Source organism: Juglans microcarpa x Juglans regia, chromosome 5D, assembly GCF_004785595.1.
Source record: "Juglans microcarpa x Juglans regia isolate MS1-56 chromosome 5D, Jm3101_v1.0, whole genome shotgun sequence".
Classification (NCBI taxonomy): domain Eukaryota; kingdom Viridiplantae; phylum Streptophyta; class Magnoliopsida; order Fagales; family Juglandaceae; genus Juglans; species Juglans microcarpa x Juglans regia.
The window spans coordinates 24952594-24966129 of record NC_054602.1 but is presented as its reverse complement, the minus strand read 5'-3'; the positions used below and the strand labels follow the sequence as shown (position 1 = coordinate 24966129).

General features: G+C 36.9%; 1 protein-coding gene across 4 annotated transcripts in view; it reads right to left on the bottom strand.

Annotated features, from left to right (window-relative positions):
- Positions 1–343: 343 nt before the first annotated feature.
- Positions 344–13536, bottom strand: part of LOC121264491 (protein RRP6-like 2) — a 39663-nt gene continuing 26470 nt past the window's right edge. Inside the window, exons 7-14 of one of the 4 annotated variants that reach the window (XM_041167680.1) lie at positions 13153–13261; positions 10566–10648; positions 9748–9793; positions 3182–3269; positions 2881–3050; positions 1716–2054; positions 1529–1630; positions 344–1081 (exon numbers count right to left, since the gene is read on the bottom strand). In XM_041167680.1, the coding sequence (XP_041023614.1) occupies positions 455–1081; positions 1529–1630; positions 1716–2054; positions 2881–3050; positions 3182–3269; positions 9748–9793; positions 10566–10648; positions 13153–13261 (1564 nt within the window). In that variant the 3' untranslated portion in view covers positions 344–454. The remainder of the gene's footprint in view (positions 1082–1528; positions 1631–1715; positions 2055–2880; positions 3051–3181; positions 3270–9747; positions 9794–10565; positions 10649–13152; positions 13262–13536) is intronic. The other 3 variants (XM_041167681.1, XM_041167683.1, XM_041167684.1) reach the window with 3 other exon arrangements.

The following is a 13536-nucleotide window of genomic DNA, read 5'->3' as shown; positions in this document are numbered from 1 at the left end:
AGATCTTATTTAAACTATCTAAAACTCAGGAATGAGTACGTGGGAAGGTCAAATTGCAGACTAATATAGTAATATTTTCATAAAATAAATGCTTAAAATATAGAAATGTGTTGAGTTGATAAGTAAAAATCATATATAAAAGTTCTATATTTTACGCATTAATTTAATGAAAGGGTAGTGCTATTTGAAAGCCTTCACATCACATACTATCCACGTGACATAATATGATTTGTAAGATTTCAATTTTAATGTTTTATCTTTCAAATCAAATTGTGATGATGTAGAGGCCTTCAAATAGAAGTATTCTTAATGAAAATATTCATGGTACTCAATTCAAATAGAATTGTAAGAACAAAGGAAATTGGTATTGGATAATGAAATGACAACCCACCGAGGTTGATAAGCATTCTTTTTATCTGTCATACACTGACAAGTACAATATGTAGCAAGGGACTCACCGAAAAGTTGCGCTACGATTCCCTGTTGCCGGAAAAGCTTGACGTCGCATGCCTTGTGCAAGTTCTCTTGTGCCATCGTCTCTTTGGGTTCGATCTGTAACTGAACCTTTTTTCTTTCCCCGAGAACCGAGCCGGCCCTTTAAACCTTTCTCGCTTCCTGATTCCAACTCTTCCAATTTATCTTCTCCAAATCTGACCTGCTTCCGTGCTGCTTCATAATCAAATGGCCTTAGCTGCAAGAAACCAGGTTCTTGAGATTTCTCAACTTGTCTGGCTTTCCCATTTTGATTACTTGACTCAAAGCATTTTTGGAAGCTTGATGACAATTCAGAGAGAGACATAGGCTCATCTCCACTATCCAATTCTAAAGCAGATGTCCCAAAATCGTTTTTGTGCCCACTTGTAGCTTCCCTATTTCCACGAATTGATTCATCTACTAGAGTTATAATCTCCTCCAAATTAGAGCTGGCAGCTGGCACGACAATTGATTCTTGAAGATGATGAATTCCCCCAACTGTATCCAGTGTTTCCGTAACTGGTTGTGACTGCTCACTCGTGCCCGAAAATGTGTGAAAGGGGAAGGTCACTGAAGACCTGATTTGTTCCAATTTCATCTCTTCCTGCTAAAAGTTTTTTAATATAATTTATTCATAAGGGAAAATATATATATATATATATATATATATATATATATCTAGAAGACGTGAATTTGAATTCTAGCCATTGCATCACTTCTCAGAGGAAACTGCATCCAAGACGTGAATTTGAATTCTAGCCAATACATAATAGGACAGAGGTGTCTAAAAACAGAACTACCAAAATATTCATAAAACTCGAGTATTACATGAGTAACTTGGAAAACAGATACAGCAAGGAAAAGTTCCCTTAGCAAGCAACAAGAATGTAAATGAAGAAGTGCTATGAAGTAAAGCAACAAGAATGCAGAGAGAGAGAGAGAGAGAGAGAGATTAAAAATAGCATGTCAGATTCAAGTATTTACTATCGTAAAAATGGGTAAAGCAGAAGAATGACTATATACTGCATATTCTAAATGAATCCATAAAACTCACCTTTTTATTAGTATTAAACTTCCTCTTTGGAGCAGAACTCCCGAGCAGTGCCCCAAAAGCACCACTAGGCTTCTTTAACATCTGAACCGTTGCTCCAGTAACCTATAAGGAAGAAATCAACATAAAATGAAACCACTACCAGCAAGAATCTGAAACATCATGAAGGTAAAAAAGAATCATGGCTTACAACTTTTGTTGAAGCCGATACCAAGGTGTGATCATTTGCCTTGAGCCTTTCAGTGGGGAGCTCTGCAATATAACCATCAGAACCAGTATTTACCTTCCCATTTTTATCTAAAACTTCAAAAGAAGCCCCTTGTCCATCTCTGCCAAGTTCAGAGGCACTGCACCCAAGCTCCAGAGACTCTTCTTTGAGCTCAGAACAAGCAGGCAAGAGTACAGAAATGCTATTTTTCATATCACCAGCTTCAATGCTTTCTCCTCTGGCATTTGCACCTTGAAAGTATGCAGGAGGATCGTGTACGGCCTCAGATTCATCGGTAACCACAATATTTCCATCCGATACCTGAATAATGAAATATACCACTGTTTAGAAAACAGTGGCTAACATTTTGTAGTGAAAAATGTTTTTCTAACGCATTAACTCAACTGGAAAAACAGATTAACAACTCAAACATGGGATAAACTCAAACAGATTAACTTACATAAAAGATAAAATTTCACTTGTATCTATTTCTAATAAGGTGTTTCCTATTGTATACTTTTTGTGTACTTAAACTAGGCCCATTTATACTTTCGTATCAATAAAATCTCTTACTTGTATATTTTATATATATATATATTAAAAAAAAAAAAAAACCCATATCCTTTCCACTTCAACTCAATGTACAGCTTCATAAGCTCCCTATTTGCCAATTGAGTGCTAGAACACGAAAATAGTCTAGTCTATTGTTGTATGTGTAAATTTTCACAACCTAAACTTCTGACTTTCTAACAGAGTAAATTATACTTAGAAGCATTAAAAAAAGCCACCAGAAACTTCAGCGTAGTGGTGAACCTTCATAGTAGTGGGACCTATATTACTAGTTTGAGAATATGGTGACCATTCAAAATTACTTCCGACTTTATTTTTCAGAAAAGACAGACTGATTAACTGTAGCTCTGTAATCATGCTTTATTGTTCCGAAGCCCATTCTAATGGATTGAGATTTGTAGTCTTTATGTTTTCATGTTTAAATGCTTTACCAGCCATTTAATCTTTTCCACTTATCAAAACTACATATGATGGATCATCTCAAGATCTCCCCAAGATTTGATTAAAATATATATATTCACAGTTGATGTAACAATTTTGATTGGCACGCTATCATCAAGTCCCATAGAGGCCTTACCATTTCAATGTGGCCAACCTTCAGATGTTCAGCAACAGCTTCAAATGCAGCAGCGTTATGCATAGAATGCCTAATGATGTTAACAACAGAAGCAAGATTGCGCTCCACGTAAGGATGCTTTGATTTTACCATTCGACGTAACTTGCTAGTTGCATCCGGCTTCTGCTTGGCTTTTCCACAAAATTATAAAACGCATTAAAACAAGTCAAAATATATAATTTCTATGAAAACTATTTGAATACTAACGACAACAATAACTACATAAATAAACTGATATAAATTTGCCTAGGTTTCTCAATACCAATTTGAAGAAGAATTTTGTTTGGTAATATATATCCAGTACTCTCATCCTCTGCACGAGCAACAACATCCCGCCACTCATAAAGCCCCTACAACCCAGTTAAGTATGAATGTAAGAGGAAAGAAACAGAAACTTGCTTTATAAGTAACAATTATTTCTTTTCTTTTCTTTCCTTTTTTTTTTTTTTTTTTTTTTTTTTTGATAAGTAAGAAACTTTATTGAATGAAACTTGGCGAAACCCATATACACAAGAAGTATACAAAATAAGCACCTAATTACATTCTAGAAATCTGAAAACAAAAAAAACTCATGAGCATTTCCTCCCTTAAGAACAATAGCCGAAAACCACTACAAGCAAAGAAGACACAAACAATTTCCAGATATCCTCAACAGTTCGCTCATTGTCGTTGAAGCACCTCTCATTCCTTTCTATCCATAAACACCACATAATACACAAAGGAATCATCCTCCACGCCGCTGCCAACTGAGAGCTTCTGTGCCGCCTATTTGTTATGAACCCACTAGATATAACTTACCCTTAAAAACTAGCTTACAAGGGGAAGGGTGCCTAGGGGCTTATAAACCATCAACCAATTCTATACTTAGTCGATGTGGGATCGTAACAACCACCACGCTCAGCAACCGACGTCCACGGCGGTCCCGATGCTCACACGAGCTGGCTGTGCGCTAGGTCTTTTTCCAGCTCCAGGCAAACACTGACATGCCGGCATCACCCCCCGTGCCACACAATTGCAACTGTCGCAACATAGCCTTAGACGTGGGGTGGCTCTGATACCATTTGTTATGAAACCACTAGTTAGAACTTACCCTTGAAAACTAGCTTACAAGGGAATGGTGTCTAGGGGCTTATAAACCATCAATCAATCCCATACTTAGTTGATATGGGATCGTAACACTATTCCAACATGCTAGTAGATCCATCACTCTCATTGGCATAACCCAACTCAACCTAGCTCTACTAAGAACCCCAACCCATAACTCCCTAGCCACCTCACAATGTAAGAGCAAATGATCAATTGATTCACCATTTTTCCAAAACATGAAGCACCACTCCATGGCAACCTTGCCGCGTTTTCTCAAATTGTCAACTGTCAAAATCTTCTCAAGTGTGGTTGTCCAAGTAAAAAAGACAACTTCAGACGGCACAAACGCCTCCAAATACTCTTCCACGGAAAAGAGAATTGATGCTGACCAGAAACCACCTTATAATAAGATTTAACTGAAAAATTTTTGCTCCCTGTGTGTTTCCACATCATTCGATCCCTCTCATTTCCTCCTACATTTAGAGAATACAAGAAACTGAAAAAATCTGCAATCTCATTAAGTTCCCAATCCTGTACATTTCTAGTGAAAGTAACATGCAAATGCACAGTTCCATTAGCACGACTCAACACCTCTGAAACAGCAGCCTGATGATTTCCAACCAAGCTGAAAACAACTGAGAAAATGGAATGAAGAGCTCTCTCACCACACCATTCATCGAGCCAAAAACGAATTCTAGCACCCTCTCCAACCTCAAACTTAATATGTTTTACAAAACTGTCACACCCCTTTCTAATATATTTCCATAAGCACAGACCATAAGATCCCCTACACTCCTTAGAGCACCATCCCCCCGAATCACATCCATAATTTCGATCAATAACCTCTTTCCACAATGAGTACCCTTCCATTTGATACCTTCACAGCTACTTCCCTAACAGTGCCTTAATAAAATTACTCAAACTTGGCACCCCCAAACCTCTACTCACAATCGGACAGCACACCCTATGCCAACTCACAAGATGGAATTTATTCTTCTCTCCCATGCCACCCAACAAAAATGCTCTAAACAACTTCTCAATCCGGTTAGCCACACCAACCGGTAATGGGAATAAGGAAAGATAATAAGTGGGAAGATTAGAAATGGTGCTTTTAATAGGGGTTAGTCTTCCCCCTTTAGATAAATATAGACACTTCCAACCTGACAATCTTTTCTCAACCTTTTCTACAACATCAGCCCATATATTCTTTACTTTGAACGACGCCCCCAACGGAAGCCCAAGATATTTCATTGGAAGAGAAGCAACTTTGCAACCCAACAAATCCGCTAAATGGTTAATAATCCTCACATCTCCCACCGGTACCAATTCTGACTTGCCCAAATTCACCTTGAGGCCCGAGACAGCTTCAAAACACAATAATACAACCCTTAAAGCTTGAATCTGTCCATTGTCAACATCACAAAAAATGAGAGTATCGTTCGCAAATAATAAATGGGAGATTGAAATAGTACCGTTGTTATCCCACCGAAAAACGAGAGAGAAACCCCCCCCCCCCCCCTTTCAGCAACCTCCACCATACGACTCAATGCCTCAATCACTAAAACAAAAAGGAAAGGGGATAACGGATCCCCATATCTCAAACCCCTCGAACTCTGAAAAGAACCACAAGAGCTGCCATTAACTAATACAGAGAACCGAGGGTTCAAAACACAATGTCTAACCCATCCACCACCACCTATCACCAAAGCCACATCTTCTTAGCATATAAAAAATAAAATCCAAGCACATGTGGTTGTATATCTTTTCCATCTCAAGCTTGTAACGAACCCCCGGAATACCTATCCTCATTCGGCTGTCCAAACACTCATTAGCAATTAGAACTGAGTCCAAAATTTAACGTCCCTTAACAAAGCATTTTGAGGTTAAGAAATGATTTTATCCATCACCGTACTCATGATTAACTAACACTTTCAAAATAATTTTATAGATCCCGCCTATCAAGCTACTAGGACAAAAATCCTTCAACTCATGGGCACTGGCTATCTTAGGGATGAGTGCAATAAATGTAACATTTATCTCAAACTTCTAACAAGAATGAAATTCTTGGAATACCCGCTTAACTTCTACTTTCACTATATCCCAACACTCTTGAAAAAAAGTCATAGAGAAACCATCCGGACCCGGATCTTTATCTTGATACATTCCACTCACCACTTGATACACCTCATTTTCTTCAAAAGGCCTCTCCAACCAGCTGGCTGCACAGGAATCCAGCTGGTCAAAATTCAGACCATCCGACTTAGGACGCCACTCCTCTATCTCAGTTAGAAGATCTTCATAATACTGTACAATGTGATCTTGAATCTCATCAGGGGAGTGAAGCACATTGGTTACCGGAATGAAGTACCTCAATAGCGTTATTGCGCCTATGTGAATTAGCCATTTTGTGAAAAAACTTGGTGCAACTATCCCCCTCTTTCAACCAAAGCACCCTTGATTTTTGCCTCCAAGAAATTTCTTCCATCAACAAAACCTTCTCAATTTCAGTCACCACCTCATTCTTCCTTAACAAGGACTCCTCATTTTGCGCCTATGTGAATTAGCCATTTTCCTCATTATTCCACTCCTTTAAATCAAACTTTGGAGCTGAGTTTATCTGCCAAAATAAAACTAGGAGTTCCAGAAAAGGAATAAGAGTCCCACCAATTCCTAACCTTCTCCACAAATCCATCAGCTGCAAGCCACATATTCTCAAATTTGAAATAATGCCACATAAAGCACCAATCTACCACACAAAGTCCACACTTTCTTAAGTTATCCGTGATCAGAATTTTTCCAAGAGATACCAAACAACAGAAAAATGCCACCTCACTAGGCACCTTAACTTTCCAAATGCATTTCCAGGGGTAATCACAAACACAATGGCAGGTTAGCACCTTATAAAATGAACTAACCGAAAATCTGGAATTTCCTGCATGAACCCACAGCAAGCTATCCTCCCTTCCCTGAACAATCTTTAAATCATATAATCTTCCAAAAAAATATGAGACTACATTCACTTCACAATCATGCACATCTCTCACAAATTCAACGTTGCAATGAGGATTATCATTCAATAAAGAAAGAGAATCAGCCACTGCAACATCTTGGTCCCTAGCAATCCTAAAAAGGGAAGGAAAACATTCTTGAGGGCTGAATCACCACACCGTATATCTTGCCAAATATGTATCCTTGTCCAATCCCCCACCTTCAATTTAATATGCTTGAGAAACTTCCCCCCCACCCCCCCCCCCCCCAAACCCATCCTAATGGACTTCCACAAACCCAACTCGATCTTCTCGATCACCCCATCCCATATCAAAACATATTTGTGAGGAGCACCCAAGGGAAAACAAAGATACTTCAAAGGCAACAAAGATATCTTACACTCCAAAATATTAGCCAAATCTCAAATATTGGATACAGAGCCCACTGGAACAATTTCAGACTTGTTTAAGTTAATTCTGAGACCCGAAACTGCTCCAAAACATAACAACAAGGCTCTCAAAGAACGAAGATGTTCTTGATTGGTCTCACTACAAATTAAAGTATCATCGGCAAAAAGAAGATGTGATACTTTTAAGCTATTCCGAGACTCATCTACCGCCGCTTCAATCACTCTACTCAAAGCATCCATGACTAGAACAAAAAGAAAAGAAGATAATAGATCTCCTTGTCTCAAGCCACGTGAACTATTAAGAAACTCAACCAGGGTGCCATTCACCAAAATGGAGAATCTCGGCATCGAAATGCAATGCTTGATCCACATACACCACTTCTCTCCAAAACCATATCTCCCAAGTAAGTACAGATGAAAATCCCAACTAACATAGTCGTGTGCCTTTTCCATGTCCAATTTGATCAATATTCCAGATTCATCTAATCTAATTCTGCTATCCAAAGATTCATTAGCAATTAAGACCGAGTCAAGAATTTGTCTCCCCTCACAAACACATTTTGAGATTTCGAGATAATTTTACCCAACACCACACTCATGCAATTAGCTAGAACCTTAGAAATGATCTTGTACACCCCATTTACCAAACTAATAGGCCGAAAATTCCTCATTTCCACAGCCCCCACCATTTTAGGAATTAGTGCAATAAAAGTAACATTGAAACTTTTCTCGAATTTCATAAATGAATAAAATTCAAGAAAAACCTTCATAATATCTTCCCTCACTATGTCCCAAAAAGTTTGGAAGAAAGCCATTGAAAAACCATCTGGACCTAGAGCCTTATCCTTGCCATTCCTCTAACCACATCAAGAACTTCATCATCGTCAAAAACTCTCTATCCATTCTGCACTTACCTGGTCAATGGAATCAAAAAACAGCGCATCAAGCTTAGGTCTCCACGAAAGTTCTTCCCTGAACAGCTTCTCATAGAAATTAACAATATGTTCCTTGATGGCCTCTTGATCTGATAGAATGTTATCACCGTCATTAAGTACCTCAATAGCATTATTTCTTCGATGAGAGTTCGCCATTTGGTGAAAAAAAAAAAATTGTACACTTGTCACCTTCCTTCAACCAAAGGACCCAAGATTCCTGCCTCCAAGAAATTTCCTCCATTAAAGTGATCTCCTCAAATTCAGCCACCACCTCTTTTTTTCTCTGCAATTCCTCACCGGATATGTCTCCCAACAGCTCCCTATCCTCCAAGCTCTGCAACTGTTGCAGCAAAAGCTTCCTCTTATTTTCCGTGATCCCAAACTCCTCCACATTCCATATCTTCAAATCTTGTTTAAAGCTTTGAGTTCCTAGCAAGTTGGAAAGGCCTACGTAGAAGTACTCAAATCATGGGAATATGGAAGATGGTCCCGATTTTCCTATGGTGGCGTCTTTGGAGTAAGCGGAATGAAAGAAACTTCAAGGATCGCAAGTGGTCAATGGACAAGCTTAGATTAATACCTTAGTCCATTTGTTGCTTGTAATAGATTTTAATAGATTGAACATCCATGATTTTCTTGTATCACTGGACACTCATGCTTAGGTTTTGCTCTTGTATATGTCCCATGTACTCTATGCCTGCTCTATATCATCAACAAACTCGTTTACTGATGGAAAAATAAAATATTCCTGAAAGCTGCTGTCCAAGCAAAGAATGCAGCTCTTAGAAGAACCTTCGTCTTCCATATTCTCTTCCAAGGAAAGGGGTTAGTGTTATTGGGGATAAGGACACTATAAAAGAATCGGACATTAAACTTCCCTTTTCTTGGATGGAGCCCAAAGCCGCTTGTCTTCGCCTCTTATTCTGAAACTAGGGGAGTAGAACAGATTAAAAAATGGAGTAAAAGCCTCAACTTCCCATCATGAGCTACTAACGAAACTAACATTCCACAGAGAGTTCACTATTAGACTCCAAAAGATCTGCCACAGAGGCATCATCAAACCGAGCCACCCTATACCCCTCCGGCCACCCTATACCCCTCCGGGCAAGCTTTTTTGAGAGTCCTGTAACCACCACTGATCACGTAGCACCATCTCCCACTTCAAAACTAATATGAGAAAACAGATAACTGAAGCTCACTTCATTGCATAAACCAACAAACTGTAGATTCTCAATTGATCGCAAGAGTCAAAATACTGTATAAATCCAACATTATCAATACATTATGAGGCTCCTACATGCCAAACAATTGTAACGAAAAGCAGATAGAAGATCTTCTATAATAAATCTTCCCAACACCCTTTATCTAAATAATAAAAGAAATGGCACAGTAAAATGAGCAGCTACTTACTGCAACTACAGCAAGCTCCTGAGCATTGAGACCAGCAGCTTGCAACCTGCATCAAAAGAATAAATAAATAAATATCTAGTGAAAAGTTTTCGAGAGGAAAGAGAAATAACTCTGCCAAAAGCGTAAGGTGGGGTTTGAATAGTGAGATGAGATGAGATGGTTTTAGATAAAAGTTGAATAAAATATTGTTAGAATCTTTTTTTTTAATATTATTATTGTTTTGGGATTTGAAAAAGTTGAATTGTTTATTGTATTTTATGTGAGAATTTGTGAAAATTGTAATGATGAGATGAGATGAGTTGAGATGATTTTGGTATCCAAACTGAGCCTAAGAATTACTTTTTTTTTTTAATTTCTGCAAGCATGAGAACAAAGGAAGCAATGAAACAAGCATGACTTTTTTATAGATAAGTTGGGCTTACATCGTGTGAAAAAAAATATATCAGGACGTGTCTAGTCAGAAAATGGACAGACGAAATATATTCATTTAGCACAATCGATCTCATCCATTCATTTACATAACAATTCACATCTAGTTCTTTGGATGTAAAACAACTCTTTTTATATTAAATGTATCCGAGAGCTCCAAACAGTGCTAAACCCAAGCAGAAGAAAAATACAAATGGGACCACCCAATTAACAAGATATCTAAAGTTTGAAATGCCTATGAAATCAAATAAAGACATTGAAGAGCTAAATGAAGAGAAGAAAAACACCAATTTGAAAAGAAAATCATGAAATTTCTGCTTAATTGCTATATATATATATGGAAAATTCATGCACCAAATTGGAACTGTAAACGAGAGCAAGAAACAGACCCATATATATATAGATATGAGTTTTCTGTCAAAACCTCTTTCTCATACAGCTGCATGCATACATCATAACTGCGCTTGTAGACCTGTCAAAAATAGGACACATAGTGAATATGGTAAAGTATATGTTGACAAAAGAAAAATCATAGACACCATTTTCCTCAAGCTCCACTAATCAAATGATTAAAATCACTCGTTCACATCTTCCTTGAAGGGGAAGAAAATTTTGGTCACCAAAATTGCTGGATTAGGAACTAATAGAACTCAAATGTGCATTCATATAATTTCCAACGTTCAAGAAATTTGAACAATGCACATAAAAACTTATATTGCCCAAATCTCATCACAATATTAGCTGCTGCCATTGCGACAGAAGACCTACACAAAGGTTCCAAAAAAGTCCAAATTCAAGAGAGGAGAAAAGCCATTCTGTGATTCACATTCCTGTCAGAAACTTTAAATATTACAGGGATATAATGGAAAGGAAAATAATAAGGTTACTACTCTCCTACTACCCATTTACTATTCTTTTTATATATATATATATTTTTTTTTTTATTTAATGGTTAAGGAAGTGACTATTAGTAATATTATATATTTTTTTAATTTTTTCTTAATGATTAAGGATGTTAAAAAAATACGCAAAAGAAAATGATAAAAAAATAAAAAATTTGAAATCAACTATTGAGTAGTAAATGGGTAGTAATAGGATAGTAACCCTATCACTATCCTAATGGAAATCAGATTGGTGGATCACAAGCTTGACTGGTAGAGTGACTGAGAACACCAGAAATTATCAGAACAGCATAGCAAGAAGATATAAACAGATTATAAAGAAATATTTCTACCCATTATCACCATGCCAGAGCCTAAACTCAACTTTATTACTCCAAATAATTATTCATATTCACCTCAATTATACAACGGTAGCTTCTAAAGACTCAAAACTGAATAACTCTAACACTTTTTTTTTTATAAGTAAGCAAATTTTATTGATCAAAGAATTAGGCAAAGCCCGATACAAATACAAGAACAACTAAACTGAATACCTCAACACATAAACATATATATATATATATATATATATACACACACATTTGACAAGTTAAAACAATTAAAATGGCAATATTATAACCCACATAACTGCTACTTGCAAAATCCAAATGAAAAGATATAGAATAATCTAAAAAAGCAGAAAACTTCAGCGATATTTTAGTGGCAATTTCGTAATTTATGCAATGAATGGCCTCCCAGGAACTGCCTGAAATAAATTAAATTCATTAATCCAAGGACACCACCACATTTGCAACAAATATGAAATTGTGCTATCCTCAAGAACTGATGGAATAATTGAATATCCACATGAAGCATACCAAGCTCCTGCTGCAGCTCTACAGGATGCATAAGTTTCCAACTTTGCAACTTTGTTACTTTGGGGGGCCCACAAGCAACAAAAGATGGGAGGAGCAAGAACCATATGGCTTTGAAGCTTAGTTATAAGTATCTAAGGGTTGAAACAGTTTTAAAATTGTCATTAGATTGGGACATGATTTGTGGTGTAAAGGTAGAGCTCTCAAGTAGGATTTCCCAATTTTTTTCAATGTTGCACATGCTAAGGTTACTTCTATAGTGGACCATTTGGAGATATCTAGTAATTCCAATGTAGAATATAAGCTTTATCAAAGCGACTCATGATTGGAGGACGTATGTATTACAATATTCTTTAATCTGTTGTACTCCACTAGTTTGATAGGAGGAAGTGAACACAAGCTCATGTGGGCCCTTCCAAGATTTTTTTTATAGGTAAAATAAATTTTATTAATATAACAGGAAAGTGACACGGCCAGTACACACGGCATATACTAGAGTACATAGGCCCTTCCAAGATAAGGATGTTCAATATTCGATCTTCTATAATGTCTTTGTTTCTCATGATAAGGACCCCTTTTCCTGTGAGATTATTTGACGGAATCTAAAGAAAAAACATAACAATGTGATTGATTGGGGCTACAAGTGTAAGAAGAGGGAGGAATCCGTTCATCATCTTTTACTCCACTACGAGTTGCTAAAAACTGTTTTTCGATATTCTCCTCCTTTAGACAACTTCTATGGACTTTAACGGGCTTAACTTTCATAATTTTCTAGAATATTTTTCTCCTTTCAGATAGGTGTCTATCTTGTATACTTCTTGAGTACTCAGGTTGCACCTTTTGTGCTTTTTAATTTACTTTTATTACTTCTCAAAAAAGAAAAAATCATCAATTTTTTTTTATTCATTCGTGTATGCAAGGACAGATTCGAAATTTCACAAACTCCTGTAAAGAATTTTTTAGAGTTATTTACTGATTTTCCTTGGTTTATGAATGCTCGAAGCACAGACATCGCAAAAATGATGAATACTTTCAAAACAGCAAAAATTACCATCCGGCAGTACCAAAACCAACGAAGAACCTCAAATAGAGTCAAGGATAAAAAAGAAGGCTTCTGCAGTTTATTGATTTAATGCACAAACAATGTTAAGCATCATCAGGGGAAAATTCATAACTCCACGAAATATGTAGATGATGCTAATGGTCCATGAAGATTGTACCTCTACTAAAGGAGAATCAAAATTTTCATTCTCCTTGGGCATTGAAAACAACTCCATTCTCATTAAATCATATATATGCAATAGATAGTGTGTATCTTCTCTGGCATATCTGTGATCAAGGGAAACTCAATTAGATGATGGGGGAAGTTAAACAACTGTCATCAGTAGTAAAAAGTAGCAAACAAGTAACCGTGAGCATGGAATACCTCACATATACATCACAATTGAGACCAATTACCAAATATTAACCACACTAGTAGACAAAGAATTATTTGTAATGTAGGTCGGAGTCAGATTTCCAAATATATAAACACATATACAGAATACTTAGCAAAACATAAAATATACATACACGTTCTGTGTGTGTGTGTCAATTTACATAAT